Source organism: Acanthochromis polyacanthus, chromosome 20 (genome assembly GCF_021347895.1).
Source record: "Acanthochromis polyacanthus isolate Apoly-LR-REF ecotype Palm Island chromosome 20, KAUST_Apoly_ChrSc, whole genome shotgun sequence".
Lineage (NCBI taxonomy): Eukaryota > Metazoa > Chordata > Actinopteri > Pomacentridae > Acanthochromis > Acanthochromis polyacanthus.
This window is the reverse complement of record NC_067132.1, coordinates 24,960,738-24,988,472: the sequence shown is the minus strand read 5'-3', so window position 1 is coordinate 24,988,472 and position 27,735 is coordinate 24,960,738. Positions and strand designations below refer to the sequence as shown.

Genomic DNA, 27,735 nt, shown 5'->3' with positions numbered 1-27,735 from the left:
AATAAAAACAAAAAACAAGCCCATAAATTGTGTTTTTTCTTTGACAGTATGTGAGCATAAAATGACACTGACTTATTTAAATCAGTGAAAAAATTACAGATATTTATCATTATTTTCTTTTTTCTTACATTTTTATTATTTTTGTTTTTTTTATTTATTTTAAATCTTATTTCAGTACTGCTGCCTGACTTTCACTTAATTGCCATTTTTGCAGTGTAGGCACTACACTTGTTGCCAATATGTGTGACCTTTGCATTTATTACGTCAGTATTTACAAAACTATCCTAACTGTTGTCTTTAGCAGCCCTTTCTGTTGTTGTTTCTACATGTATGTAAGTTTTACAATTGTACTCTAATGCTTCTAAAAGCCTCTAAAACGCCGTAACGTTTCCCTGTACAGGTGTCAGTTTATTCCAGTGTGACCTCTAGCTTCTATTTTTGACAGGGGTAAAAGGTACCAGACAGAGACAACGTGTACACATTGTGTTTTTAAAATATTTGTTACCAGCTGAGACCTTTCACGTTGCCGCTCCGCAGACAAGTGGAAGTCAGCGGCTGTCGCATGCGAATGACGTCACGAATAGAGCACGTTTGTTGTCGCACAGGAGCATTTTTAACGCCGCTCTTCAGATAAAAAGGTCTGCAAATATTTTATTTCTTGTCTTTGAGCTGTACTACTGTTTGTCTGTTTTGTGTAAACTAACACCACTAAGTATAAATATTGAATTTAATTCGAAAATGACAGCTTTGTGAAGCAGGAAGAAAGGTAACTCACAACAACATGCCGATGTTCGTGAGTTGTTTTATCTAATGTTTACCCACAGGAATGCGGGGAGCATTTTGAAAGTCATTTAAACTGTTTTTGATATTTATTCACTGTTAAACCTAGATGCCTTGTTGGAAAACTGGGGCTGTTATGCCAAAAACTGATTCTAGCTGCTAATAAAGCTATATTGTCCCGTTAATTTAGCTGCTTCTGTCAGTCACAATGATTGAGCTATGTTGCAGGTTTCCTCATGGCTCTGCATTGTTTTACCTGCTCTGTGCTCTGGATTGTAACAAATTCAGTCATTTGTACCAGCTGAAATAACTAATTCTATGTCAAATCACCATTAGCCTTCTGCTCCACAATCTCTGATTTGCTTGAATTTCTTTCTGTCATAGACTGCCGATATTGAAAATGGTGTCTGTGGAAGTTTAGATTAATAAATCAATTACTTTCTCTGTTTGAAAATGAACTTTCTCAGTTATATTTTGAGATTTTGTGGCCAACCCCGGTCAAATCTGCTTAACTGGTTATTAAAGTTAAACAGAAATATTTATATTCCCATTTTTGTGACTGAGTATTTCATAATTGATATGTGTTTACAGATGGGACATTTTATGATGGCTTCAACTTTTTCATTCATATTTCAACTCACCCATAAGCAATGATTATTTAATCTGCTTGTCCAGTATTGCAGATTCTGAATCAATGGCAGGATGAGGAATTACGTTAAAAACATATCTTTTGTCTTTAGTAGTTCCTGAGATATTGTCATTCACACATAGCCTCAAATCTCAATGTCCAACAAAAACCTGCTCAAAGTGGGCCAGACATTTTTTATTCAAGAGTTTATCTAGAATTGCACACATCAAGCAAAATTTTAAAAGAGATCTTTATAAAAATGCATGTTTTATGCTATAAATATTTCTGTTAAATCTGGTCTGCAGAAATGAGTGAAGGGATGACCCTTTTAAAGGAACAATTCAGCCCTCGTAATGTAGTTATCCACCTGATAAAAAGTGATTGCAGCCCTTACAACGTAAATGAAATGTTAATAGTGTATTCAAAATATGTGATTTCCTTTGTAAGGGTTATATTTAGGATCATTGCCATATGGTGACTGAAAAAGTGATGATATTTTTATTTTACATATATAAAATCCTTCTATTAGTTATGATTTAAGAGTATTTTCCACCTGTGAACAAGAATATTAGACATACCAAACACAGTCTAAACTTATTTAACATGTCTAATAATGCTATAAACTGCAAACATTTCTGTAGTCATAATTATTTGGCGACAAAACAATTCAATGAGACATATCTTTGCTATCAAAGACATAAAGTTATGTGTATTGCGCATTGTGCAAAATAAAAAAGCAACTGCTGATTTACTTTTTCAAAAAAAAAGAAGAAATCATTTAAAATCCATCCCTCTTAGATTGTCTTATTGCTGTCCTCATCCTTGAATGCAGCATACTGGAAACAACAAATAACTTATTTTCATCTGTGTTTTTATAGATATAGGCTAGCAATTTTCTTTCAAGTAAAACACACAACATTAACTCTTGCATGTATAAATTCTTGTCACTGCAGTAACTCTTTTTTCATTATGTTCATTTTGCCAGGGGTTTATCTGAAGAGGAATCTATAACAGTTTAAGTTTCAGGCAGTTATTCTGCAATCAGCATTGCAAGGAGTTTCCCATCACTCATCACTATTATCATTAGGAGAACTAGTAATAGTGCCAGTTTTATTGGTACCACACTGGTGGAAAAGAACATAAAAAATGTGAAGAAAAACCTTTGGGATTGGCTACAGAAGTGAATCTGTATCCAAAAAGACTGCCATCGGCTTCTCACAGCAAAAACTGAAAGGCACTGCTACATCTACAAAACAAGTTAATTAATACAGTGACCCTTTAGGCTCATTACATGTAGAACGAACTGTTTCAAGCATTTTTTTGTTTACATTTTATAATTATGGCCTACAGCTCAAAAGTTTTTTTTTTTATAGAACGTGTCAAGGTATGGGAGTATTTAAATTTGAGTAAATTACTGTTTAAACAGTGTAAATTCCGTGTATCTCTCGGTCTAGTTCAGCACACGCCACTGCCATCATGGGGAGAGCTGCTGACTTGACAGCCGAGCAGAAGAAGATCATCGAGACTCTCCACAAGGAGGGTCAGCCACACAAGGTCATCTCTAAAAAGGCCGGATGTTCACAGAGCTCCGTGTCGAAGCACATTAATGGAAAGCTGAGTGGACGAGACAAGTGTGGCAGGAAAAGATGCACGACCAACAGGGATGACCGCAGCCTCGAGAGGATTTTAAAGGAATGTCCGTTCAAGAACTTGGAAGAGCTGCACAAAGAGTGGACAGAGACTGGTGTCACTGCGTCAAGAGCCACAGCGCACAGACGGATTCAGGAGAAGGGCTACTACTGCCACTTTCGTAGTACAGGTGCATCTCAGAAAACCAGAATTTCATGGAAAAAGTTCATTTTTCCCTGTAATTTAATTTGAAAAGGTTGCAGTGCATCTCAGAAAATTAAAATATTGTGAAAAAGTTCAATATTTTTCTTCAGGGTTTTGAGAATGTGAATATATTCTAGACTCACTACACGTAAAATCAAATATTTCAAGCATTTTTATTTTTGGTAATCATTGCCCAGAGCTCAACTTTTTTAAAGAGGTGTTGGAATACAGAAATACTGTGTTTACCTTGGTCTAGATTAGTACACATAGGTATCAAGACAGTTGAATTAATAGTTGTACAGAAGAAATAAACCTAAAAGTGTGGTAGGAAAAGATGCACAAACAACAAGGACTGTCGAGAAAAGTCCATTCAAAACTCAGGAAAGCTTCACGAAAAGTGGACTGAGCCTGGTTTCAGTACGGCAAGACAAACCAAACAAAGATGTCTTCAAGAAAAGGGCTACAGCTGTTGCATTCCTCATATCAAGACACTCCGGATCTGGCTCAGAAAGAACCGCACTGTTGCTTAGTGGTCCAAAGTCGTCGTTTCAGATGAAAGTAAAGATTGCATTTTATTTGGGAGTCAAGGTCCACAAAAAAAGAGCGGAGAGGCACAGAATCCAAGGTGTTTGAAGCCCAGTGTGTCATGTCAACTGACGGCGATGGCCTGCACCGTCTTATTAAGTCCATAATCAATGTAATTTTAGAGCGCTTCATGCTTGCATCTGCTATGAAGCTTTATGGAGATGCCTCTTTCCTTTTCTAGCGAGGTTTAGTGCCTGCCAAAGTGCCAAAGCTACCAGCAAATGCTATGCTGCCCATGGTATTACTGTGCTGGATTGGCCAGCTGAGTCATCTGACCTGAACCCATCCAACGACTCAAGAACACCGACTCAAGAGCACAGACAAGCTAAAGGCTACTATCAAAGACACCTGGGCTTCAATCTCACCTCGACCGCGCCACAGACTGATCGGCTCCACGCCACAACGCACTGATGGAGTATTTCAAAGAGCCCCAACCAAGTATCGAGTGTATAAACAAACAGATTTTTGAGAAGCTGGACATTTGGGTTGATTTTACTTGAGTTCAAATTTTAATGAGCTATAAGCCATATTTAACAAAATTATAACAAAAAAAGGCTTGAAATATTTCACTGTATGTGTAGTGACTATAGGGCAGATGAAATATATTTCCATCTTTTAAATTAAATTATGAAATGAACTAACTTTGCCACTATTTTTTTATGTGTTTAGTTTTTTTAGGTGTTGCTAATCACGTCTCTGCTTCTTGGTGTTCTCTCCCCAGGTGACATGGCGAAGAATAAACAAAAAGCAAAAAAACAGAAGAGCGTCTTTCAAGTGGCAAGCAAGCACTCGAAGAGCAAGAACAAAGCGAAGCCCGTCACAACGGCGCTCAAACACGTAAGATCTCTTTTCGTCTCTTTCTCCCCTCCGAACTTTTGCACATGCATTATGCATTCCTGCCTTATATGCAGCGCCTGTTGCACCCGCTATAGCATAATTTATGGCTTCACAGATCAAGGCAGGGAAAAAGGAGAAGGTGGAGAGCCTGAATCAAATCTTCACCGAAGTCCAGAGGGATGTTACGAGCGTTTCCAAGTCTGTTGCTCCCAAACCAAAGAAACAAACACAGGTAGAGAAGGAAATGGTGAACATTTATGACTCTTTTCATCATTTAACATTTAGCTTTCTTGATGTAATTAATAATATGTATATTTTGGCTTGATAGGTTGCCAAAGAGCCACCAAAGGAAGCTGTAAATGTAGATAACGCTGCTCAACTCTTCTCTCAGCTATAATGGACCACCAACAAGGACCATCATGAACACTTACTCCTCACATCTGTCATCATTTCATGTCAAAATGGAAGCCGCAAAAATCACAAGAAGCTGCAGTGTAATAGCATGATGGTAAAACCCAATGTGTACCTCAGAATTTCTGTATAGTCTGTGCAGAAAAAAAATCTAATAATTGACAGTTGCACTGTCAGTTGTGATATTGTCTCAGAAAAGATAGAATATTTAGTATTTTTATTGATGGATATTCTGTTGTGTAAAAATGTGTGCTCCAACTAATTATTGTTTTCATCACTGATTAATCTGCTTCTTATTTTCTTTATCAATAGAGATTTTTTTTCTTTATAAAATGTGAAACGATTTGGAAAAATGGATGAAATCTTTTTTTTTTTTGGTCTTTAAATCCAAATCTGTCACAAAAGATGAACTAAAATATGCAGGAATGATTAAACAGTGAACAAATCAAAACTCGACAGTCTGATGTGTTTTCCTTTCATTATTAAATCTGATATGAGGGCCTTCTTCATAATTCTGAAACTGCGACATTTTCAAACGAATTACACAATCAGGTCGTGCCCTCTTTGAATTTTGTTTTGGATGCCAGTTCAAGGTTTTCACACCTTTCTTCATGCCTTTGATGCGTCTGATTTAGTGCAAATGAATCCACAAAGGAGAACATCGTGACTGTTGTTCGTAAAGATGAAGGAGTTTTGGTACCTATGGTCCTCATTTGAAACATGAAAAAGTAGCAGTTTCCTTTGTTAAATGCTGATATTTCTGTAGAAATAGTGTTAGAACAGACAAACACCCGGTCAAACATACAACATGTAAGGGAAACGGGGTTTATTTTCTGTAGCATGCAGCTCATATGAGTGTATTTTGTGCCGTTGGACTGCATTATGTTGTCAGGTGTTCTTGATCTTTCATCTTCCCCGTGTATGAACAAGCTCTGTTTCAGGGCGTCACGCTGTCATTTCTATGAGAAGGGCACCTGAAGATGAAGTATAGATTTTTTGGGCTCCATCTGGGAGCTGTTATCGGTATTCTGCTGCCGCTGCATCCCGCTGGACGGGCTTGACATCAGAGGTCACGGGTGTACCAGTGTCCGGCTGATTGCTTGTCTCCGTGGCGACCTCTGACAGAGTTAGTTGGTCAATAAATCCGGAGCAAGGTGAAAAGCACGAGTGAGACTGGTAAACAGCGCTGACATAAATAAGCCAACAGATGAGGCTGTCGAGGTGGAGATGACTTGACAGAAATGTTTGCCTGACTGATGGCTTTAATCCACTGCAGTGAAGACGGATCATGTTAAGCAGAGCAGGTGGAAGGAGACGCTTAAAGCTGCAGTAACAATGCTTTGGGCACATGGGGGCAGCAGAAACAACACTGATGTATGAACACTTTAAAAGCTGGTATGATGAGGGTTGTTAGCAGTTGTTTATTTGCACATCAGACAGACACACAGCAACATTATAATTCATTTTGATTCATGTTTGTGTCCTTTTAATGAATGCAAGTCCAATATTTACTCTTTTTATGTCTGTTTTTGGTCTTTCAGTACTTTTTTTGTCTCAGTTCTACAACAAAGCATTGGATTGGATTGCACTGATCAAGGTTTAAATGTTTCAAAATGGCCAAATTTCAATTATCAGTGGTCTAAATAGGACTTCAAGACAACTTGTAATGCAAAGAACAACATGGAATGAGGTCACTCCAAGTATTTTTATTTGAGCATAAAGGAAACGGGACATGACAACAATACAAATATCAATTCCATTTTTAATTTCTTTTAAACTGTCTGATCCATATCAAATAAATACCAACAAAATATTCACAATATGCATTTTCACCATATTTAAAGTAATAAAAAAAGGACTAAATCTCCAATAGTTAACAAAATAAAAGCACTGTTCATTAGTGCATAGACCAACGTATTAAACTCTGCTTATAAGAGGCATAATAGCACAATCCTGTATGATAATTTGTTATTAATAGAAAATGATGAATGTCATTTTAACATATATTTCTGTTTGACATTTATAGCTTTTTCTATAAGAGGTAGCCCATCATCTACCCTATCTTACTTGATCAATCTGACAGGAAAACAAGTTCAAAATGTACATAGACGTATACACTACCGTTCAAAAGTTTGATGTCACCCAGGCAATTTCATGTTTCCCAGGAAAAGTCACACTTTTATTCATGTGCTAACATAATTGGACAAGAGTTTTCTAATCATCAGTGAGCCTTTCAACACCATTAGCTAACACAATGTAGCATTAGAACACAGGAGTGATGGTTGCTGGAAATGTTCCTCTGTACCCCTATGGAGATATTCTATTAAAAATCAGCCGTTTCCGGCTAGAATAGTCATTTACCACATTAACAATGTCTACACTACACTTCTGATTAATTTAATGTTATCTTCATTGGGAAATAAAGCTTCTCTTTCAAAAATAACATTTTTGAACAGTAATGTATGCATCACGTGATAGAAATGTTGTGTTGTTTGACCAGTTTCAGAGTTTTATTCCAATTTGCTCTTGAAATCCACATTTCCGCTGGGATCAGAATAATCCAGATTCCTCTGGATCACAGGTATCCCAATCCTGCTAAAAAGGCTTTGAAGGACACATTCTGAAGGTGTGATCCAGATCAAAAGCAAGACAGGATAACATGAGCTGATCTGATTTCAGGATGCAGATTTTTCTTTGATCCAATCCCCAAATCTGATCAAATTACCTCCTAACAACCGAGTACGGAGGGAAGTGTCTGTTTAGCTGCTCTATGCCAGACTATGTCCTCAGTTCTAGCTGGTTTTAGGGGCTTTTTGCTAAAAATAGCTGCCTGCCTCTTCTCAACAATAAAGCTAGTGAGACTAAAACATCAAAGTTGCAAGTGAGGAAACCAAAACAATCAAGTGAAAGATGTTAAATCTCCACATAAACCTGAGACACAGTAGAGTTGACGATAGTGGCTATGATAAACCCATTTCATACAGTATTCTAATCCTATTGGCTGTAAAAGAGCAGATATGCTGAGAACTTCCTTTTTAGCACATTCGCAAAAAAAATGACAGCGGGATCTCGGGAAAACTCGGCAAACAACAAACAGATAACGTTTGCTCTGAAATCCATTCAATTGATGCCTTCGGGGCAGCGAAACATTTATTTCCAATACAGAGGAAAGGCTTTTCGGTTGGAGACGACTGGCGAGGAGAGCGTGGCAGATGCAGTGTTAAGGTGTCAGCCTGCGAGCAGGTGCTTCCCACTGCGATCCAGATGGCTGCACCAGAGCACAGTCGATGGGGTTGCACCACCACACACCCTGGGGACACAAATATCACGCCGGCACATGCACACATTGGATTTTTAATGTAATCTGCATGAGCTGGCGGGGGGTGGTTGGATCTGTGGGTGAGAGGACGAAGGCGTGTTATTGTGTTTGTGATGTTTTCTTGCTGCTAGTCATGCACAAAAATAACACAGAGTTCTCAAACTTACTCTCTTGGTCCAACTTAAACACCATCAAGTATATATATCTGTCTCACTAAGCCTCACGCCAAGGAGATCTAGACAGACGGTGCTAATGATGCTATATTTTATGGTTAAAAGTAAGTAAGAGGATTGCTTTGCACATTTATTGTGTCGGGAAAAACTCCCAGAGATGTTTGATTGAGGCCCATTAGTCGGCTGCTTAATTGAAAGTAATAAAAGGCGACGTTTCAGACAAGCGCCAGAGCTGGAAATGTCCACAAGATGGTGCTCTGGATGGGCTTATCAATATGCATGGTGACAAGTGGGGGAAGTGGATCTGTAGGTGTGTGTCTGAGTGTGAGTTGGGGACACTGAGAAAGAGAAAGAGAGAAGTGTTGGGCCTGCTGAATGCCAATAAGAAGCTGAAGGCCTATTTGCAGTATGTCATTCTCGCCACACAGCTGGGTTTTTCACCCTGACAGGACGAGAAGCAAAAGGTTACAGCACCTGCACTTCTCCCTGTGACAGAAATAAGAATCGCCGTGTTTGTCTGTGCAGAAGAAAGGCAGACATACACACAATATGCGAGTGTGTGTCTTGCTTGCGTTTGCTTATGCGGATTCGCTTTTTTCACAGCCATTTCTGGGCGGCTGTCGCAAGTGTTTCAAAAGCAGCGATGGAGATGCTTTCTGCTCTTGATTTCTTATGATTCCTCTTTTTAAAAAATAAAAAATAATAAAAATGGACGCTGTTGGTGTCGAGGACATGCGGAACATCATTAGCGTCTAAATGTCCAAATGAAATATGCTTTTAAATCATTTGTCAAAGGAGAACGGTGAGCTATTCAAGGGAAAACACTCTTGACTTTGACTAAAAGCCATGCGAATATAAATTTGCTAGAATTATGGCAATTGAAAGGTCAAAATGCCATTCAAATTAAAGCATCCGTCATGAAAATAAATCTAAAATACATCTCTACGTGGGCATGAAGAAGTTTAATGGGGTAAAAATCTCCAGACTCAGCTTGAAATACGAAGACATTAGTGTGCATTTACTGTCTTTTGAAGCACATTTTGACTTGTCAGTGATAAACAGCCCTCCCTTTGCTTGGTTGTTCGAACCGCCCTTAATGTCTTTTAAGGCATTTTGCCAGCAAGTTAGACAGCCAAGATTCAAATTATGATTAAAGTTTGCTCTTCAGACCAAGGTTTCTTCAAAGAAACCAAAAAAATTCTCCTCACGCTCTCATGCCTGCAGACTTATCTCATGTGAAACTGTATATTTAGCTTCAATCTTCAGCGTTGAAGTTGGGGATTTTTTTTGGCGGCGATTGTGCCCTCGGTGTGATTTGCCGTTTGATCGAGAGTCAGCGCCTCCAAAGGTAAGATAAAAGCCATGCCCCAGCTATGATAAGGCTACCAAAGAGCCAGAATTGTAATTTTATTCATGTTGTATCTTCGCTTGATCAGGAGAGAAGAAACGAACAGATAGATTTACTGATATATGGTGTGATTTCCCAGATTCTGACCCCAATCCTCAGCCAGATCCCGCCTTTGAAATGGAACATCTGGCCAACATCGCCTTGCTTATATCTGCAGGAGTAGTTCTTGTATTCTAGTTTTGCAAGGAATGTATGAGGCTTTTGAAAATCAGTTTGGAACAGTTGAGCTCTAATTTTAATTGAAGCATTCACTTGTGTTATTTGGGACACCTGGGGTACATTTGAAAAGTCTTGATTAAGAGGCCTCCACCGCTGAGTTAATCAAAGTATTTAAGTAGTGGCTTTGATTAAGATGGTCCGAGCACTCATAAAAGACAGATTATTTACTGCTAAGTCCTCCCTCATGCTTAGAAACAGAAAAATCTATTGGAATTCTGCAAATCCCTTCCTCCAGAAATATATAAAGAACAAAGTCTTTGCATCAAGGTCAGGGAAGAAAGGGAATTTTTAAGACTTTACAGATCCAACCCCAATGCCTGGCTGGTCTTTGAGTGCAAAAACGTCAACCTTAGAAATGTTCTTTGCCAAAATAAACAAACTAAACAAATATGTCGAGATTTACTGCTTTAAGTTTGTTGATGCTGAATTGGATGTAGTTTGCATGCGAGAATATATCGACGTGTTTATACCTGGGGCTAAACTGTTGAAAAGAATCTGCTCTGTGCTGAAATACAGTCATTTTAAAACATTGATAAGACTTTATGTTACACTCAAAGTAAAGTGTAAGCTTTATACAGGTTCACCTTCATAAATTTAGACCTGGATTACGACTGATCAAATTCTCTTTCATTCCTGCTTTTCTGTTCTCGTGCAACTGTAAATCTTGCTACATGCTTGAATGATTGATTGGACGACCACTCATTTAATGTGGTCTTGATCTCAGACCGAAATGAGAAAACAAGTTGTTTCTTGGAGGCAGACACTTTATTATACTATATTTGCACTTTCATTCATCTGTATTTATGCACATTTTCAATTTGCACATAAAAATGAGACTGAAAATGCTTAAAGTGTTGCAAAAAAAAACAAGTTGTGATTGCGTTACATTTCAGAGGTATAGCAGACAAAAACTGGAATATTCCTGGATGAAACGAATAGAAATGACACTTTCCATCATGTTTTGTGCATTTATTTCCATTTTTGACATTTGTCTGGCAATTCGATAACTTAATCTGCTACAGTTTATTGGCACCCAGCTGGAGAATTAGAGCCACCAGATGCTTCTGCCGATGGGTTTAAGTGGATGGAACTGCATCATTTGATTTAAATTTCTGCTACAAGGAACCTTGACTTGAGTTCTGTTAAAAAACAGAAAAAAATGTTAATGCATGCTGAGTGAGTCATGTGGCTCATGTTTCTATATATACACATTATAGAAAAAAAATGACCCTTTGACGTGCTGTAGAAACAACATTTGTAAGTTTTCTTCTTTTAAAGCTGTTCAGCAATGGGTCACGGTCAGTTTAATTAGCCTTCTTTTCATAAGACTTTACACACAAAAGATTATTTCATATCCAAGTAACAACACATTTCCACAAAGTAATGACAAAGAACACTCAAGGCAAATCAGTGAAAATGTTATAGAAAAACATAAGTCAGTGGATGGATACAAGAAAATTTCCTCATCACAGAATATCCCTTAGAGGACAGTTAAATGCATCGTTAGAAAGTGGAAGTAATATGGCACATGGTAAATTCACCTAGAGGAAGCCGTCCTTATAAATGCTGTGACTTCAAGAAAGAGACTAGTGAAGGAGGCCACCAAGACACCAATGACTCCTCTGATGGAGTTACAAGCTTAAGCAACTGTTGTCTGTTCTTCACAAGTCAGAGTAAGAAAGAGAAAGCCAATGTTGACAAAAGCACATCTTAAAATTTGAAGAAATTTGACTGGCCACAAGACTAGATACTACATTAGGCAGAAATCAAACACTCCACATCATCACAAACTCATCATCCCCAACGTGAAGCACGGTGGTGGCAGCATCATGAAGCATGGTGGTGGCAGCATCATGAAGCATGGTGGTGGCAGCATTATAAGTGAAGCATGGTGGTGGCAGCATCATGAAGCATGGTGGTGGCAGCATCATGGTGTGAAGCATGGTGGTGGCAGCATCATGATGTGAAGCACGGTGGTGGCAGCATCATGAAGCATGGTGGTGGCAGCATCATGAAGCATGGTGGTGGCAGCATCATGATGCGAAGCATGGTGGTGGCAGCATCATGATGTGAAGCATGGTGGTGGCAGCATCATGAAGCATGGTGGTGGCAGTATCATAATTTGTGGATGCTTTAGCAGGCCCTGGAACGCTTGTTGAGGCTGACTATAAAATGAATGCAGCGAAGTATGGGAAAATCCTGAAGCACAGCCTGATGCGGTTTGCAAGAGAACTGTGACTTGGGAGAAGATTTGTCATGATGACCCAAAGCACACAACCAAAACTGCACAGAGATGGTTTAAAAAAAAAACAACACCAAAGTGAATGTTCTTATTTTACATTTTATATTTGTAATCCATTGACATTACGCTGCAGAAATCTGTTCACATTTTGACTTAAGAGTTTTTGTTTTTGGCAAATCCTTGTCATAAAAAGCCTAATTAAATTGACCCTGATTAAATGTTGGAAAGCAATAAAATGAAAAACTGCCAATGCAACACTGCATATGTAAAACGAATCAATATGCAGCCACGCTAGGCACCTAAACACCTGTAAATCACCGAGGCTTAATGAGAAATTACTCCCAAATGATACAAATGTTTAAAAAAATGTGCACCGGGCATTCAAAAATCCCAAACTTGAAAGTAGGTTTTTGCCACTACCTGAGAGACCGACCACTAGAAGCTTAAGTACATACCTTGGCTGTGTCCGAAATGGCATACTAACGTACTACTCATACTAAGTGTGACGTCAAAATAAGTATGTAGTGCGTTCACATTAGATAGTATGAAAAGACTGAGTACGCGAGGAATACCCGGATGTATACTATATCCGGAAAATTTTTAAGTATGCGCGGTGACCACACTAGTCATACTCAACCGCCCCATAATGCTTTGCGAGCTATCCAGCGAAATGCAAGCCTCCGCGGGATATGTGGCCGGACCGAGGCGATTATTATTTTATTTTATGTGGTTAAGTAGTTATCCTAATCACCCCACAGATTTGAGAAATAGGCGTTTTCTGACCAACGTTTTAAATTTGTCAGACGCCTCACAACGCGCTACTGAATGCTAGCAGCTAGTTGCAGCAGCTCGCTTTGCATACAGAACAAGTAGCAGCTACCTCCAGTAGCCTGCAGCTACAATTGAAACGATTCGCATAATCTGGCTAATAACTGCATAAGGAGTGCCAGCTTGAAATTGCCACATTAATTATGCGACTGTTTGTTAGCGTAAAATCGACCTGAAGCCGGCATTCAGCCGAGATATTTGATAGCCGTACTTCCGGTTTTTGTCGTCGGAGGTTTGAAATGCATTATGGGAAATGTAGTAGTATACTACAGTGTGAAGGTTGGCATTCTAATCATACTTATAGTACGTAGTATACAGTATATACTCATTGAGAATGTAGTACGTTAGTATGCGATTTTGGACACAGCCCTTGATTCTCTGCCAAGTCAACTCCATGCCACAAGACTGTATCTCGATCACAACCAAATGCCAAAACAAACAAACCCGAGCCACTGCAGCTCTATTTTCCATCTGCAACAAACCACCAGAGCGTCAAGCGACTGCAAGCTGTTTGGCTCATAGGGAATGAAATAGGCTTTACACTTGAGAGAACACGGCACACAGAGTTGCTTTTTTAATAGGATCCCGGGCACGTCGCTGGAGTCGCCAGCGAGGTCCCACCTGCAGCCACCGTAAGGCCGGTTGGTGGCTGACGAGAGGGAGGATGAGGGGAACACGGCTCAGAGGAGATCTCGAGAAAGAAGTGCCTGCTTTGCTTGTCAGTGGAGTGGAGAGGGGAGAGAGCTTTCTGGTACACCTGTCAGACGCATGAACAAAGTACATCTGTTCATCCCCTCCTCCTTCGTCAGATGTCACCGTCTAAAAACACTGCACACTTATTTCTGGCTGCCTCTGTCACGCCGTCTCTTTGTTTTATGCACGCACAAGAGCACACACGCTCATGCATATACAGACAAAGTGATGCAAAATGCGTTCGGAGCAGAAAAATACCACAATGCAAGCACAGTCTGTAAAATACAATTATAGAGTTTGGCCAGCCGTCAAAAGGCTCCAGTTGAAAACACAATCGTAAAAACGGGGATAGAGGGAGGAGACACAGGCAGCATATTGTATACACACTCTGAAAATCAAGCTTTAGTTTGCCCATTTAACATACATACATACACTCAACAAAAATATAAACGCAACACTTTTGTTTTTGCTCCCATTTTTTATGAGATGAACTCAAAGATCTAAAACTTTTTCCACATACACAATATCACCATTTCTCTCAAATATTGTTCACAAATCTGTCTAAATCTGTGATAGTGAGCACTTCTTTGCTGAGATAATCCATCCCACCTCACAGGTGTGCCATATCAAGATGCTGATTAGACACCACGATTAGTGCACAGGTGTGCCTTAGACTGCCTGCTCTGAAAGGTGCAGTTTTGTTTATATTTTTGTTGAGTGTACATGCTAGAAGTCTCACATGTCCCCAGAATATACATCTTTGAATGATTCATCTCCAAAATACAGTAAAGATGGTTTATTTCACACTGACTATGTAAGCCCTGGTTTTATTTTTGTTCTAAACAGGCTTTAATAACGTGTAACACACACTTTTATTCATGTACGAACATAATTGCACAACAGTTTTCTAATCATCAGTTAGCTTTTCAACACCATTAGCTAACTCAATGTAGCATTAGGAGTGATGGTTGCTGGAAATGTTCCTCTGTACCCCTATGGAGATATTCTATTAAAAATCAGCCGTTTCCATCTAGAATAGTCATTTACCACATTAACAATGTCTCGACTGCATTTCTGATTCATTTATTTGTTCTCTTCATTGAAAAAAAACTACTTTCCTTTCAAAAATAAGGACATTTCTAAGTCACCTCAAACTTCTGAACAGCAGTGTATTAGCATGAAGGAAGCAGAAATGTTTCAAAAACACACTTTCAGGAACCAGTTCTGTCATCTTCCCTTTTGTAGCTTTCATTGTCTTCATAATCAATTCCCAGCTCGAACATATACAGCTAAATTACTCCAATATTACAACTTGCCCTTTTGTAGTGCAGTTTTACATTGTCTGAGTCGAGTCATAGATGAGCTGATGTGGCATTTTAAGACAGCAAGGGATCACTTCCATTTATAAAGCTTTTAAATGTCTGACTTTGATGTACAGAAATCTGTGTTTAGGGGTTAAATCATCATTCAGAGACGCTTTAAAGATGATAAATACAAACGCTATGCCTGTGTCATATCTAGCCAAAAGGGTAAGAATGCTTTTCATACATGTGATATTTTCCCTAATCACTGTAAAAGTCAAATCAAAATGTTTCTTTTTGTGTAGTTGGATCATTTTTGTCGGTCTCTAACAGCTTTGATCTACAGAAAGGTCAAGAAAACACATTTTACTGATATATCAAGGGCAGAATTCTGAAAGAAGCTATAACACACTGATTCAAAGCAGTATTTTTTTTTTTTTTTAAATGAAGGACTATTTCGCATGATTGCTCCAAGAATAAAAGGTGATCCAGGTTGTTTTACTTTTATCTGCTAAAAAACATTAGACAACCAGTATATTGACACTGATTTGCAAAACAGTGAGCCAACTTTTCTTCAGCAGTTGTGTTCAGCTGTATTGGCCCTCAGAATAATCAGGCATATAATCACTGACCCTGAAGGTGGGTTTGTGCTAGAAATCTTTTTAGGAGACTATTATCAGACAATAGATGAGGGCTGGGATTCAGGTTTGCACTCAAGGGCTCAGGGACACTGCAGTCTGGATTTTACTGGCTCTACATACAGAGGATTGGATTAATCAAAAGAGCAGACCCCAAGTATGTCTTTGTCCAAATCATTGTCTGTTTTTCTAAAGTAAAACGTAGATAGGTTTTGAGTTATGGGGAGGAGCACTTCTGTTCTAATGTTTGGGAGTGCAAATCCTTGTATCGTTTCCTCGCCAGCTGCTGGCTGATGCAGACAGATTGGCCGCTTCTTGGCTGCAAAAGTGGATTCAGTTCCTCCAACTCCTACAAGGTTAGGTCTTCAAAGACAACTCAGAGACAACTGATTTATTGGACACTCCTGGTCCATTGTTTCACAGTCCAATTTCTCTCAATTAGTTCCTGATAAAATGGATTATTCCTTCCATTTAGTGAAGTTACTTAAAGGTCCCTTTTTAAATTGTTGAAAGTCTCACACATCCCCAGAATGTATCTTTCAATTATCCAGCTCAAAATACTGCAAAATGGTCCATTCCACCGCGATAGTATAACCCCTGGGTTTAGCCTTCTTTTAAACCAGGTCGTCCTGTGTTTGCAGCTTTAAATACAGCTGAGCTTCTACTGGCCACACCCACTTCAGGAAGAAGACTCTCTCTGTATTTGGCATTGACAGCTTAGGGAAATATTGTATGTTTTTCTCCGAGAAACCATTTTACATTGGAATTCCGCAAAATTCAGAGCACAGCAGTTGATTTCAGCTCATGTATCTGGTGAGCTTCTTCAATGAAATTGGAGTTTTAAAATCAATATTAAAGTGATACAGAGCAACATCCTGAGAAAATGTTCTAGTATGACTGCTGGTTAACATGTATTTTCAAAGGGCTGTGTTTTAGTCACTACTGTATGCTCATTCCACTGACAACAGAAACAAGAAAGTATGTAAATGAAAACAGCTTTAAAGGGGATCTGGATGTGCTAAAATGCAATAGATTAGCACAAAGAGAGCAGAAGAGAGCAGAAGAGAAGCAATCTGACGTACACCGACTCAGTTTGGGTTTCACTGAAGCACAACAGGACACTTAAAAACTCAACAACTCATCAATTCTGTCTTATTCTTTGAAATCTGATTTAAAGTTTCCCCCATCTTTTAATGTTTCTCAGCTTTACAGTTTCCACAGAGCTCTGACCTGTGGACATATGATTACAGCTAAAGGTAACATAAGCCACTTTAGCTATTGAAGCTCTAGGCCTTTCTTTGTTCTTTCGGGTGCTGTATGATCTCACTTGAAATCTGGTTTTGGCCTGGTTTGCAGCAGATGAATGTGTTTCTGTCTGGTGGATTATGAAAGCTGGCTAGCCTGCTAACCCAGTTTGGCTAATGATCGGCTTGTAAAAGTAGGCTTGGACTGAAAATTTTCTCATTGTTGTGGTGACATTGCAATCAAAAATTAAAACAGCCCACTGAGTGTTCTGTTTCTTAGATGCAGTGAGTGCATAAAGACTGTCGTGTTCACTCTTTCAACCGACGGCACAACATTCGCTTTGCTTTGCTTGTGCAAATGTGAGACACAAGCACTTTTTACATGAAAGTAAACTTTGCAGGCTGCCAGGTAGCTCCCCAGTGGGCAGTGAGAGAACAAGAATATGCCAAGCTTTAGTTCAAACTATCAGTTCCTCAGTTGGAACATAGCAGCTCAGTGAAATTAGTCCTGGCTTGTAAAGCTGGGAGGCTATCTAGTTGTGGAAGGGGACTTAGGAAATGGCAGGAGTAAATGTCTTCTTATCCCAACAGCTTTTACTTTGCACTATAACTGCCTAATGCAATAAAAATGGATTTTCACTGCATGAAACCTTTAAAAACAACCCAGGCCACACTGCAACTCTCTACCACAAGTGCTTATATTCTTTGGAAAAAGCAGCACTCTTAAAAAGGACCAGCTTCATGTAGATCAAGCTCTCCCTTGTGCCTGTTGTTCTGGCTGCCTTTAGAGAGGAGGGCACCAACGAGTTCATCTCAGTAATTGAGTCCAAATAGCTGGCAGCTGGGCAGGAAGGCTGATTTCCACTCCCACATCTCACCTGGGCATGCTTTATGTTTCCTGCATGCACACATAGCTGGCCTCCTAATAAAGACAAATGCATGCAATATTAAAAAGGGAAACAAAAATAAAACCAAACCCAGTTCCCTTGATCCTCCGCGTGCCATATTTCACAACAATTGCATATGCAGCTGTGTGAATCTCGCAGCTTATGAGGTGTCGTGCCAGCATATTACAGGACCTCAGAGAGCGTAATGGTTTTAGCTGTGCTTGTGTGGAGAAAAGGTGCATGTACGAGGTGGTGCAAGTGCACACCTCACGCAGGTTTTAGACAGACGTGCGCTGCTTTTAAACTCCAAAGAAAACAGATCTCCTGACAAAACTGTAGTATGGAGTCTTAAAAAGCTAATTAAATGACCCTGAAAACCTACTTAGTCAGGAAGTTTCCGAGTGGTGAAGTTCTCCATGAAAACATTATTTTCTACTGCTGTTGCATTTTTGTTTCTGTGCTTTGGAATGAGTGCGGTTCAGCTGCTTCTACCCTCTGCTGAATTATTTTCAGCTGCGTACGAACCAAAACTGATCGCAGTTTTTTTGCTCGTGTTGGCGCCACTGTCAGTTCAATCTGATCAAACCAAGCCTGATTAAGCAGAATAACTCAAAAATTAAGAGTGTTTTGCCCCCAGACTGTAACTTTAATTGTTGCTCATCAACTTTAAAGCAACACATTTTTGAAAAATTATAAACACGGGTGTATTTTTTTTTTTTAATGGGAAAAACAACATCTTAAGGCTAAATACACGTGAGACTAACTCGACAGTGAAATGTTATTGGTGTTTGTTTCCTCACACAGCTCTCATGATACACCAGGGAACGTCGTTTCATCGCTTGAATTTCAAAGTCGGTTGCAGCGTGCACTTAGACTAAGTGGCATGCCAGAAATCTTTTATTTCAAATGGAATCCTCTTCACTAGCTGTGCCGCAAAACTGCTGTGCTCCATTTAGGGTTTAATTTAGTTTTAACAGTTTTCAGGTTGCTGAAGAACTTCTGGTCAGCGTGTTGAATTCCAAGCTGATCTGCAAAAAAAACCCTACAGGCGTAAAACAAAGTAGCGCTGCTGCTTTTCCTTTGAACGAATGCCATCGAGTTTCCTCCGAGCACAGCGAGTCCCAGCTGTTGGAGCTTTTTCTCTTGCAGACGCCGAGTAGCTATAGCAGTATGCACAAATGTAAATAAGCATGTGAATGTGGAGGCGCTGAATAGCAGTGTATTTGCTTAGAAAACCTCCCTGAATGTACGGAGAAAAGAAATTCTTTATCTCTTCACCGCTCTCCTCCAGGTTTGTGTTTACACTGATATGAAGTCAACAGAAAAGTCTCTCTTGTGTTGCTCCACTCAGCCTCTCTTTTTACTGATTAAGTCTGACTTCAAATCACCCCCAACTGGTCAGCAGCGCTTAGGTAGAAATTGAAAACCAACCTCTTTAAATTTACATTTTAAGCAGCCGACGGTGCCAAATTTACAAGCAAACCAGCAGTTAGGGGGATGATAGAGAAGTTGTACAGAAGACAAGGACAAGTGAAATGTTATTCCTACATTTCCATAACAAGGCAGGAACATTTTCTGTGTGAGCAGAGGAGGGCAATAAGGGAGCTACTTCTGTGAATCCGGAGAGAAAAGGACGAACGTGGCGAGCTTGTTGATGGGAGGAAATGTCAGTGGTAAGAAAAGGGGATTCCGCCATCCAGACCGAGGTGAGCAGGTCAGTAGACCGTGGGGTTTTAAGGAGGTGGAGGAGCTGAGGCTCTTCGGGAGCTGTGAGGAAAATTGCCCAAAGAAGAGGGAGCACGAATAGACAGTAGCCTGGAGGTGAGGCAGTACAGCTCCAGGCTTGTTATTCTCTTCGTCGTATTTTGTCTCAGTGTCTTGAAACAGAAATTCGATCATTACCAATGCAAAAATAGAAGTGGAAAGATGAAAATGCAAGAATTTGGAGGCAGTGTTGCTCCTTTCCCTTCCTACAAATGGTTAATTCAACATGGATGATGAATAAATTAGAATTTTCTTACCCTGTTGTCTGTGGTAGCTGCTGCTGTGGAGCTAAGAAATGTCTGCTCTTACTATTTGTGGTCCGTAGCATTAGACAGAGATGAACCACAAAACACAGTTTTTAAATGGGGTCGTTTCGTGTCAAATCAGTGAAGGCGGTTCCTCGACCATCTCAGAATCTCTTGAAAATTTGGAGGAATGATCTTTGGCATCTGGAACTGACATCTGTCCATTTTTAGGTTGAAATTCCAACATTTTCATAATTTGAAATACCTCAGGAGTTGGAACTTGAATGAGATGCCACATTCAGATGTCCATATCTCAGTCTTCAGATGCTGGCAAACAAGCTTCAGTTTTGTGCTTAAAACCTCTCAGATTCATGATTTGTTCAAAAATAAAGTGGATTTTCAAAAAAAAAGAAAAAAATCTAGTACATAGGATCTATTCTATCAATGTTACTGTGGGAATACCCTCTGAATGACATGACCAATGCTTAGAAAGCTTTCATATTATCGTAGAAATGGGAACTATGGCCAGAAAAAAATGTCATTAATTTCCCAATGGCCAGATGAACATCTTAAATCATGGTTAGGATGATGAAATTTAGGATAGTAAGAGATGGAAATAATCTACTTGTGTGCAACGTTTCAATGCCCTTCCATGCGCAAATATTAGCAGGAAGATCCAATGATGATTTACTGAAAACCTGTATCACCCCTGTTAAAAAAGTAATTGCCCCATAAGTCCAGTAATTGGTTTTCCACCGTTGGCAGCAACAACTGCAGTTAAACATTTGTGATCAGGCTTTCACATCACCACTGAAGAATTTCGATCCACTCTTCCCTGCAGGATAGTTTAAATTCATACATTAGATGGTTTTTGAACAAGAACTGATTTTTTTAGGGTCTTACCACAGCATCCCAATGTAAAAACAGTATTTTGTGATTTCCAGGGTTACGTTTGTCTTATATTAAATTAATTTGATGATCTGCAACATTCAATTCTGACAAATTCTAGAAAATATAAGATTTGTGTTGCAGTAATTTGCCTGTGTGCATTTTTAGTTAGTATGCACAAAGACTATTTTTTTAGGCAATGACAAAATGCTGGTCCAGATGAAGATAGTTTTCCTTTTTTAATGATCCATATGTGTGTGGATGCAGCCTTACAGGTGGATGCTGGTCAGTCTATATGCAACTACAGCAGCACAGAAACACATGCTTGTATCCTGTGCACACAAACACATCCAGTTTCTGAGCTCTAATTCCACCTCTCGCTAACTTTTGGAACAAAGAAATACTTTTCTTTCTCTTCCCTGAATTTAAATGAAACTTACTGGCTCAGTAGGTTCAAACTGTGTTTGACAGATAGACGCTGTAGCTTCATATCTGTAGCTCCTGTAATTGGTTTTTATTGGTTATTATAACATTGTACTATTTAAAATAATTGCTTGGATCGCAGTGCAAACAACAGTGCAACAGTCCAGAAAATGCTGCTACAATCACGAACACTTGATGTTTTAGTCAAAAGAAAGAGACAAACAATGACACTATTCATTAAAATGTTCATAGTGTTTTGAGTTGTTTTTTTGCTATTATTTGAAGGTGAACAGAAGTGACAGAAAATGAGCAGAGAGAGGGGTAACAAAGGTCCTCAGTTGGTATCACACCAGGGATGTTTTGATCACAGTATGCATTCTTAAAAGATTCATTCTTAGGCCATTTTTTCCCTTTATTTATAACAGCAGCTGAAGAGATGGGAAAGCAGGTGATGACATGCAGCAAAGGCCCACAAGCTGGAACCAAGCCCGGGCTGCTGCAGTAGGGACTGAAGCTCTGGTACAATCCACCAACTGCATTTTAAGTACAAACTGTCTATAAAGATGGATGAACCAGCTGTGACATCAGCCATAGGTTTTAGGAAAAACTCTTTTGAAGCTCAGTGTGGTGGCTCTGACTGTTGCCCTCTTAGCAGTACCTGACTCCTCCTGACTCTAATCCAAAAATGATGAACTAGAGTGGAGCTGAGGAGGGACATGGACTGTCCTTGAGACTGACTTATCAATCAAAACAGCCACGTCCTAAATCCTGCATAATTTTAAGCCTTGATATAATTTAAATTGATCTCTTATATAAAAATTCATCCCTTGTACAGCTGCCATGAATGAGGAAATTAGCTATAAAGACAAATCCATTTTTGTACCTGGCTGTACATTTGTTTATTTCTGCTTCAAGTTGCTTATTTTAACATGGGGATCTATGGGAATTGCCTTCGCCCGAGTCAGCTGGGATAGGCTCCAGCACCCCCCGCGACCCTAATGAGGATAAAGCTGTGCATAGATAATGGATGGATGGATGGATGGATGGTCTATGGGAATTGGCTCACTTTTAGAACCAGCCTCAAGTGGTCAAACGAGGAACTGCAGGCCCGGAGGTTGGTCCTTGTTATTAGGCCACAATGGCACCCCAGTTCCATGTTCTAGTAAAACTGTAGCTAATCTGATGAATCTCTGTTTGCTTACAGCTTCTCTAATTCTTTACCGCCTGTCTAGTCTGACACACCAGATACAGACTTTAGACAGAATTCTGCTATTTCCACTGCACATTTCATCCAGCTCTCTGCATGTTTCCATTTTCATAAACCCCATTTGCTTTGGGAAGCAACAACAATATCTGAGGGGCAATCTACACAGTGAAACTGGTAAGTTTTACATTTGGGTCGTGCATATGACAGGCCTGTTTGGTTCCTTTGGTGAATTAGAAATTTTATTATTAAAGCTGGAATCCCTGAGTGCAAAACTCTGCATCACCATTTTTGCAGGGGCACCATCACTCTGTCTTGAGCCAAGCACCAGCCAAGACAATTGGGATTGTTTTAAAGAAATACAAACAACCCAGAACATTTTCCTACTAAACCAGAATGGTAATGAGGTGCAACCAGACCATTCTCCAGCTGTTGTGGAGATAACTCTGACTAAGTAAGACCCCAGACCTATATTTAGTGACTATACAGTGTTCAGAATAGTCACAAATGCTCTGATTAGTGGGACTAACCAATAAGTAGCACTACAAAGATAATACCCGGTTTGTTATAGTACAAACTCAGGAGTTCCATTTATTCCAGTGGCTGCAAAGATGTTGGAATGGAATGGCTTTTTCTTTCACTTTTTAAAAAATTCCACACGTTCCATAAGAAAATAAGAAGTTGTCAAGAGGGCAGAGGAAAGAAAGAAGTCTCTGTGAAGAGACTGCATGTTTGTGCAGCATCTCTGGTTACCCAAGCTCCAAGTGAATTACTAATGCACCAAATAAACACTGCCACTGTAAACTATTCTCACTTTATTTCTGAAATAACGATCCATTACATTTTATATCAATGCGTTTCTGGACAGTATCTGCCTGCTATAGGCGGCGTGTGAAAGTGTTTATATTTACTGCTGGGTAGGTCTGTTCGCTTAAAAAAACTTCTGGTACACTGGATGAGTTTCTTTTTATGTTATCAGAAGCTGCAGCATTGTTTGTATGGAATAAATAGAAGAGGAGCAGATATATAAAACGGCAAAAAGTCTGCTTTCATCGATAGAAAAACAGAGGGAAGATTGCACAATATTGCGCAGCATTTGATTGACAGGCAATACCTGGAAAAAGGATTGCTTTGGAACCAAGTTGTCACCAAAATAACATTCTAAAATAGGAATCTTGCTTCTTAAAGGGTTTACGGCTTAAAGCTGAAATGATTTTTTAGCACATATGCTGCTACCACCGTTTTACAGAAGTGCCAGATCAAGTCTGACACTCGTACACTGAGTGGTAAATCTGTGTTGGATGAATGCCTCGATGAGTGAGATTTTAAATCCTGTCTTTCTGCGTGGTGTTTAGGCCCCTTCAGACCTTGCAGATAAGAGGGGGAAGTTTTCAAGCGCATTGCAAGCAGATAGAAGATGATGACAGCAGGGCTCACCTCACCCCAGGGAGGCGAGTAGCCCAGAGGTGTTGTGAAGAAATGGATTTCTGGAACGTGGCTGTGCACCGAGAGAGACCAAAATGGAGGAAAGTGCAGGCACACAGTGATAAACATCACACGGCAAAATGGGGGGCACGGGTGAAAGTCTGAAGGGAGGGAGGAGATAAGGTTGGAGAAAGTTTCAGATCAATACTTGCTATCAACACTGAGAAAAAGAAGGAGTTCTACACCAGGAAAGATAAAACATTCATACACATTTACGCTGCATGAACCAAATGTATAAACAATATGCACACGTCAGGGATGTAAGACATTACAGATCCCTTAGTCTACAACAGTTATCTAATTCATCTTCATGTTATCAGGGCTGCCAACTTATGACCAGACCTTAGAGTAAGATTTGGTTTGTTTGGGATGCTTACGGGGCTCTGGGCTCTCCACCAGAAAATTTTGAAAATTACTGATCCTATTTTCTGCATTCTGGTGTAATTTAAGAGCATTTTGCCTGTTAAAATCTTATTATAGAGATAACTTTAAGGGATAGTAAATAAACAAACAAACATTGAGCTTAAACAAAATCAGAAAAAACAGAGCAAGGGCAGGCAGTATTGAAAATGGTTCTTCATGTAAAATATGGTTGAAAGTTCTGTGGCTGGATGAGCACAACACATTTCAGTATTTTCCATAAATATCTGCAGAACTGAAATAACTCCAGCAACCACTTTGTAACATTTGTCTTGGAGGATTTTAATGCACACTTAACAGCTTCAAGTTGACCACATCAGCCAACTAAACAAAAAAAAGTGAAACATCTTCAAAGCTTCTTCAAATCCAAATGAATTACAATCAAAAGATCAAACTAACGTCATTGCTGCATTCAGGTGCAGTCGGACAACGAAGCTGTGTTCAGGAGCATCGGAAATAGGAGTATCAGTTGTGTAAATTCCCAATGAAAATTGTGTGTGTGTGTGGGGGGGGCACGGGGTGGCCAATCAGATAACGGGGACCACTGCCCCCCCACTCCCCGGGAAGATCTTCCACTGCCCGGGCAGCTTTCAAACACTGTCTCACACTCAGAGACAGCCAGCCTGACAGCTGCACAATGACTGGGCAGCATGTAGGACGGAAAATGCGAACTGGATTTCCCCAAAGGTTACATATTCCCATAACAGCAAAGTGGCATTTTTTTTATTTTTTATGTGATATTTGGAGTGTGGCGTGAGAGCGTGTGAAGGGACTGAGTTGCCTCTGTCTCACGGCCAAAGCGTGAGAGTTGGCAGCCCCGTGTTATAAAGAGCTTCTGCCAGTCTGTGGAATAAATTTAGCCTTCTCAATTACATTTGGAGGAAACATATTTTCTGCTTTGTTAGATTTGCTTGTGACAAATCACAAATACTTTTCAAATCAACATATCTTAGATTAACCAAGCGTATCTTGCATGTGATGGGGCTCTGCTAGAAAAATGGAAGAGTTGCCTCAAGTATGTTGTGAAAAAGTCAGATTTTAACCCAAACCATGCTATTTTCCTCATTATTGACCACATATTTGGTGCCTAAACCTAATTAAACAGCAAAGGAAAACCAAAATTAAGCAATCAATAATGTCATCGGTGAACGTCTTGCTGCTGATTTATGACTACACCTTTACACAGTTCTGGTTCTCTTCAAATGAAAGCCTTTCCTGCTAAGTTCCAACCATAATACTGTGTGAGATTAAAAGCTAAAATACAAAATTAATTTCTTTCAGAATAGTTTAGTTGGATATGAGCATAACTTTTGGGAGACCAATTTGTAATTTGTATGCGATTAAAAGCAACATTCACGCTCATTTGTATTCACTTTCGGTCTTTCAAACTCTGCTTTGGTCTCCTCCACCAACTTCTGAAGGGAAAATCTAGACCACAACCTTAGTCAACAGCAAAGGAAAACCAAAATTAAGCAATAAGGGAAAACTCTAAGAATATTGGCCTTACATTGGACGTAAACCCTCATCTCATGGGCAAAAATCCTGCTGCTGACATATGACTAGGTCCCTACGTAGACGTCATGTTCAAAAACAAAGTTACATTTCTTTGGAACCATAAGTGGCAATGCAATATAGTTGTTTAGAATTTTTGAGAGACAAGGCTGTAAGATGAAATAAAAAGCAAAATAAGGGCTGATATCGATTCCCTTTCAGTTCTTCAAACTCTGCTTTGGTCTCCTCCACCAACTCCTGAAGGAAAAAAGCTGGCACTTTATCATTAACACGAGTTTCTCACTTTGTCTATCAGCCATTTGGCACTCAGCAGGCAGTGTACATCGGGTTAGGCAAGGTTATTTTGTCAGAAACAACTCCTTGCTGTGGCCAAAAAGGATGTGTCGGTGGTTTCAACTATATAAGACTAGCTTGATAATCACCACAGGAAAGTCACCAAATGATACTCAACTTCTTTTCCCAGGAAAATGGACCATTAACATGATCCAAGATGGATTCTTCCTGCACAGATGCATAGTAAAGATAAAGCATTCAGGGAATATGTTTAAATGGCTTTAAAGTTGCCACATTCATGGATAAACATAGCAACTCTGACAAACATTCTGCCATACAATTACAACTTTCAGATGTGCAACCCCCATTAACCTCACACATTGCAACAATAACAGCCTGAGCGAGAATGACAGCAAAAAGATGCGCCGCATATCCAGCTAAATTAGTTATCAAAGTTATCAAGGCACAAAGTGCTTAAATTGAACACTAATAAGTAGAAAAATGGCTCAATTCATCTCTAACTTCTGCACAAGCTTAATGAATCAATTAGGGAATTAAACAGAAGCCAAAACTGCAGCGGAGGCAGAGCTCATGCAATTAACCTACGCAACGAGCGTAAGTTAATTCAACAAGCGGACCGTTTCGGTCGTAGGAGAACCAGAGGAGTGTAAAACTCTACACCTTGTGGTTCAGAGGAATCTTCTCTCCGAGCTCAAGATCCACCAGGAAAACAAGTCTAATTATCCAAACAACATCCACCTGCTTCAGCTGGAAGACGGCAGAGCTAATTCCCAACAAGTCGAAGGAGCAGCTGAACACAACGATGCAGCATGGAACACGTGTACACCCCTTATCAAATAAATGGATTTTCTTTAACTTAAAGGCGGAATGTAAAGAAGGAATTATAGCATTCAGCTTCAGTGCTCTTTTCATCAATTTAGGGTCAGATCCCTCCGCAGTTTGATAGAAAGGAGGCTTCTGGGAACATAATGTGTGCATGAAGAGGGAAAACTGTGCAACTGCAAGACGTTTTCTGTTTAATTTCTCATGAACGATGGTTTCTCAGTCTCAGAAGAAATGTGACTGCAAGTGCCTGTCTGAAACTCAGCATTTGATATTCAGGACTAGTTCTTCAGTTTCCAAATGTATGTGCTTGATTAAAGGCAATATACTTCAACGGACATCTGAATATTGGATTAAATTTGAAATATTACAGTATAACCTGTTGCATTTCAAAGTAAAATGTAAAAATAAGAAGTCTGCTGTGTGATTTGAGTGAAGTTACCCAACAGACTTCACTTTACCTTCATGTTCATTGTAAATTTTTAGCATAACTCAAGACATTTAAACATCTATAGCAGAGTTTTTTGTGACGAACAGAAAAAATCAGTTTATCTGCAAAAAAGTTTTACAAAGTAACATAGCTTGATCCACAATTGTGACACATTATTGAACTTATTCTTTATGCTGCATTCCTTGTTCAGTTCTGTTGTTG

The 27,735-nt window shown here is 39.5% G+C and overlaps 1 protein-coding gene across 1 annotated transcript; it reads left to right on the top strand.

Annotated features, from left to right (window-relative positions):
* The first annotated feature begins 557 nt into the window (after positions 1-557).
* Positions 558-5,528, top strand: rbis (ribosomal biogenesis factor). The gene is made up of 5 exons (XM_022214943.2): positions 558-638; positions 2,863-3,227; positions 4,548-4,663; positions 4,779-4,895; positions 4,992-5,528. Exons 2-5 carry the CDS (start codon positions 2,885-2,887, stop codon positions 5,058-5,060), a joined length of 645 nt encoding a protein of 214 aa, XP_022070635.1. The 5' UTR covers positions 558-638; positions 2,863-2,884; the 3' UTR covers positions 5,061-5,528.
* Positions 5,529-27,735: the final 22,207 nt, after the last annotated feature.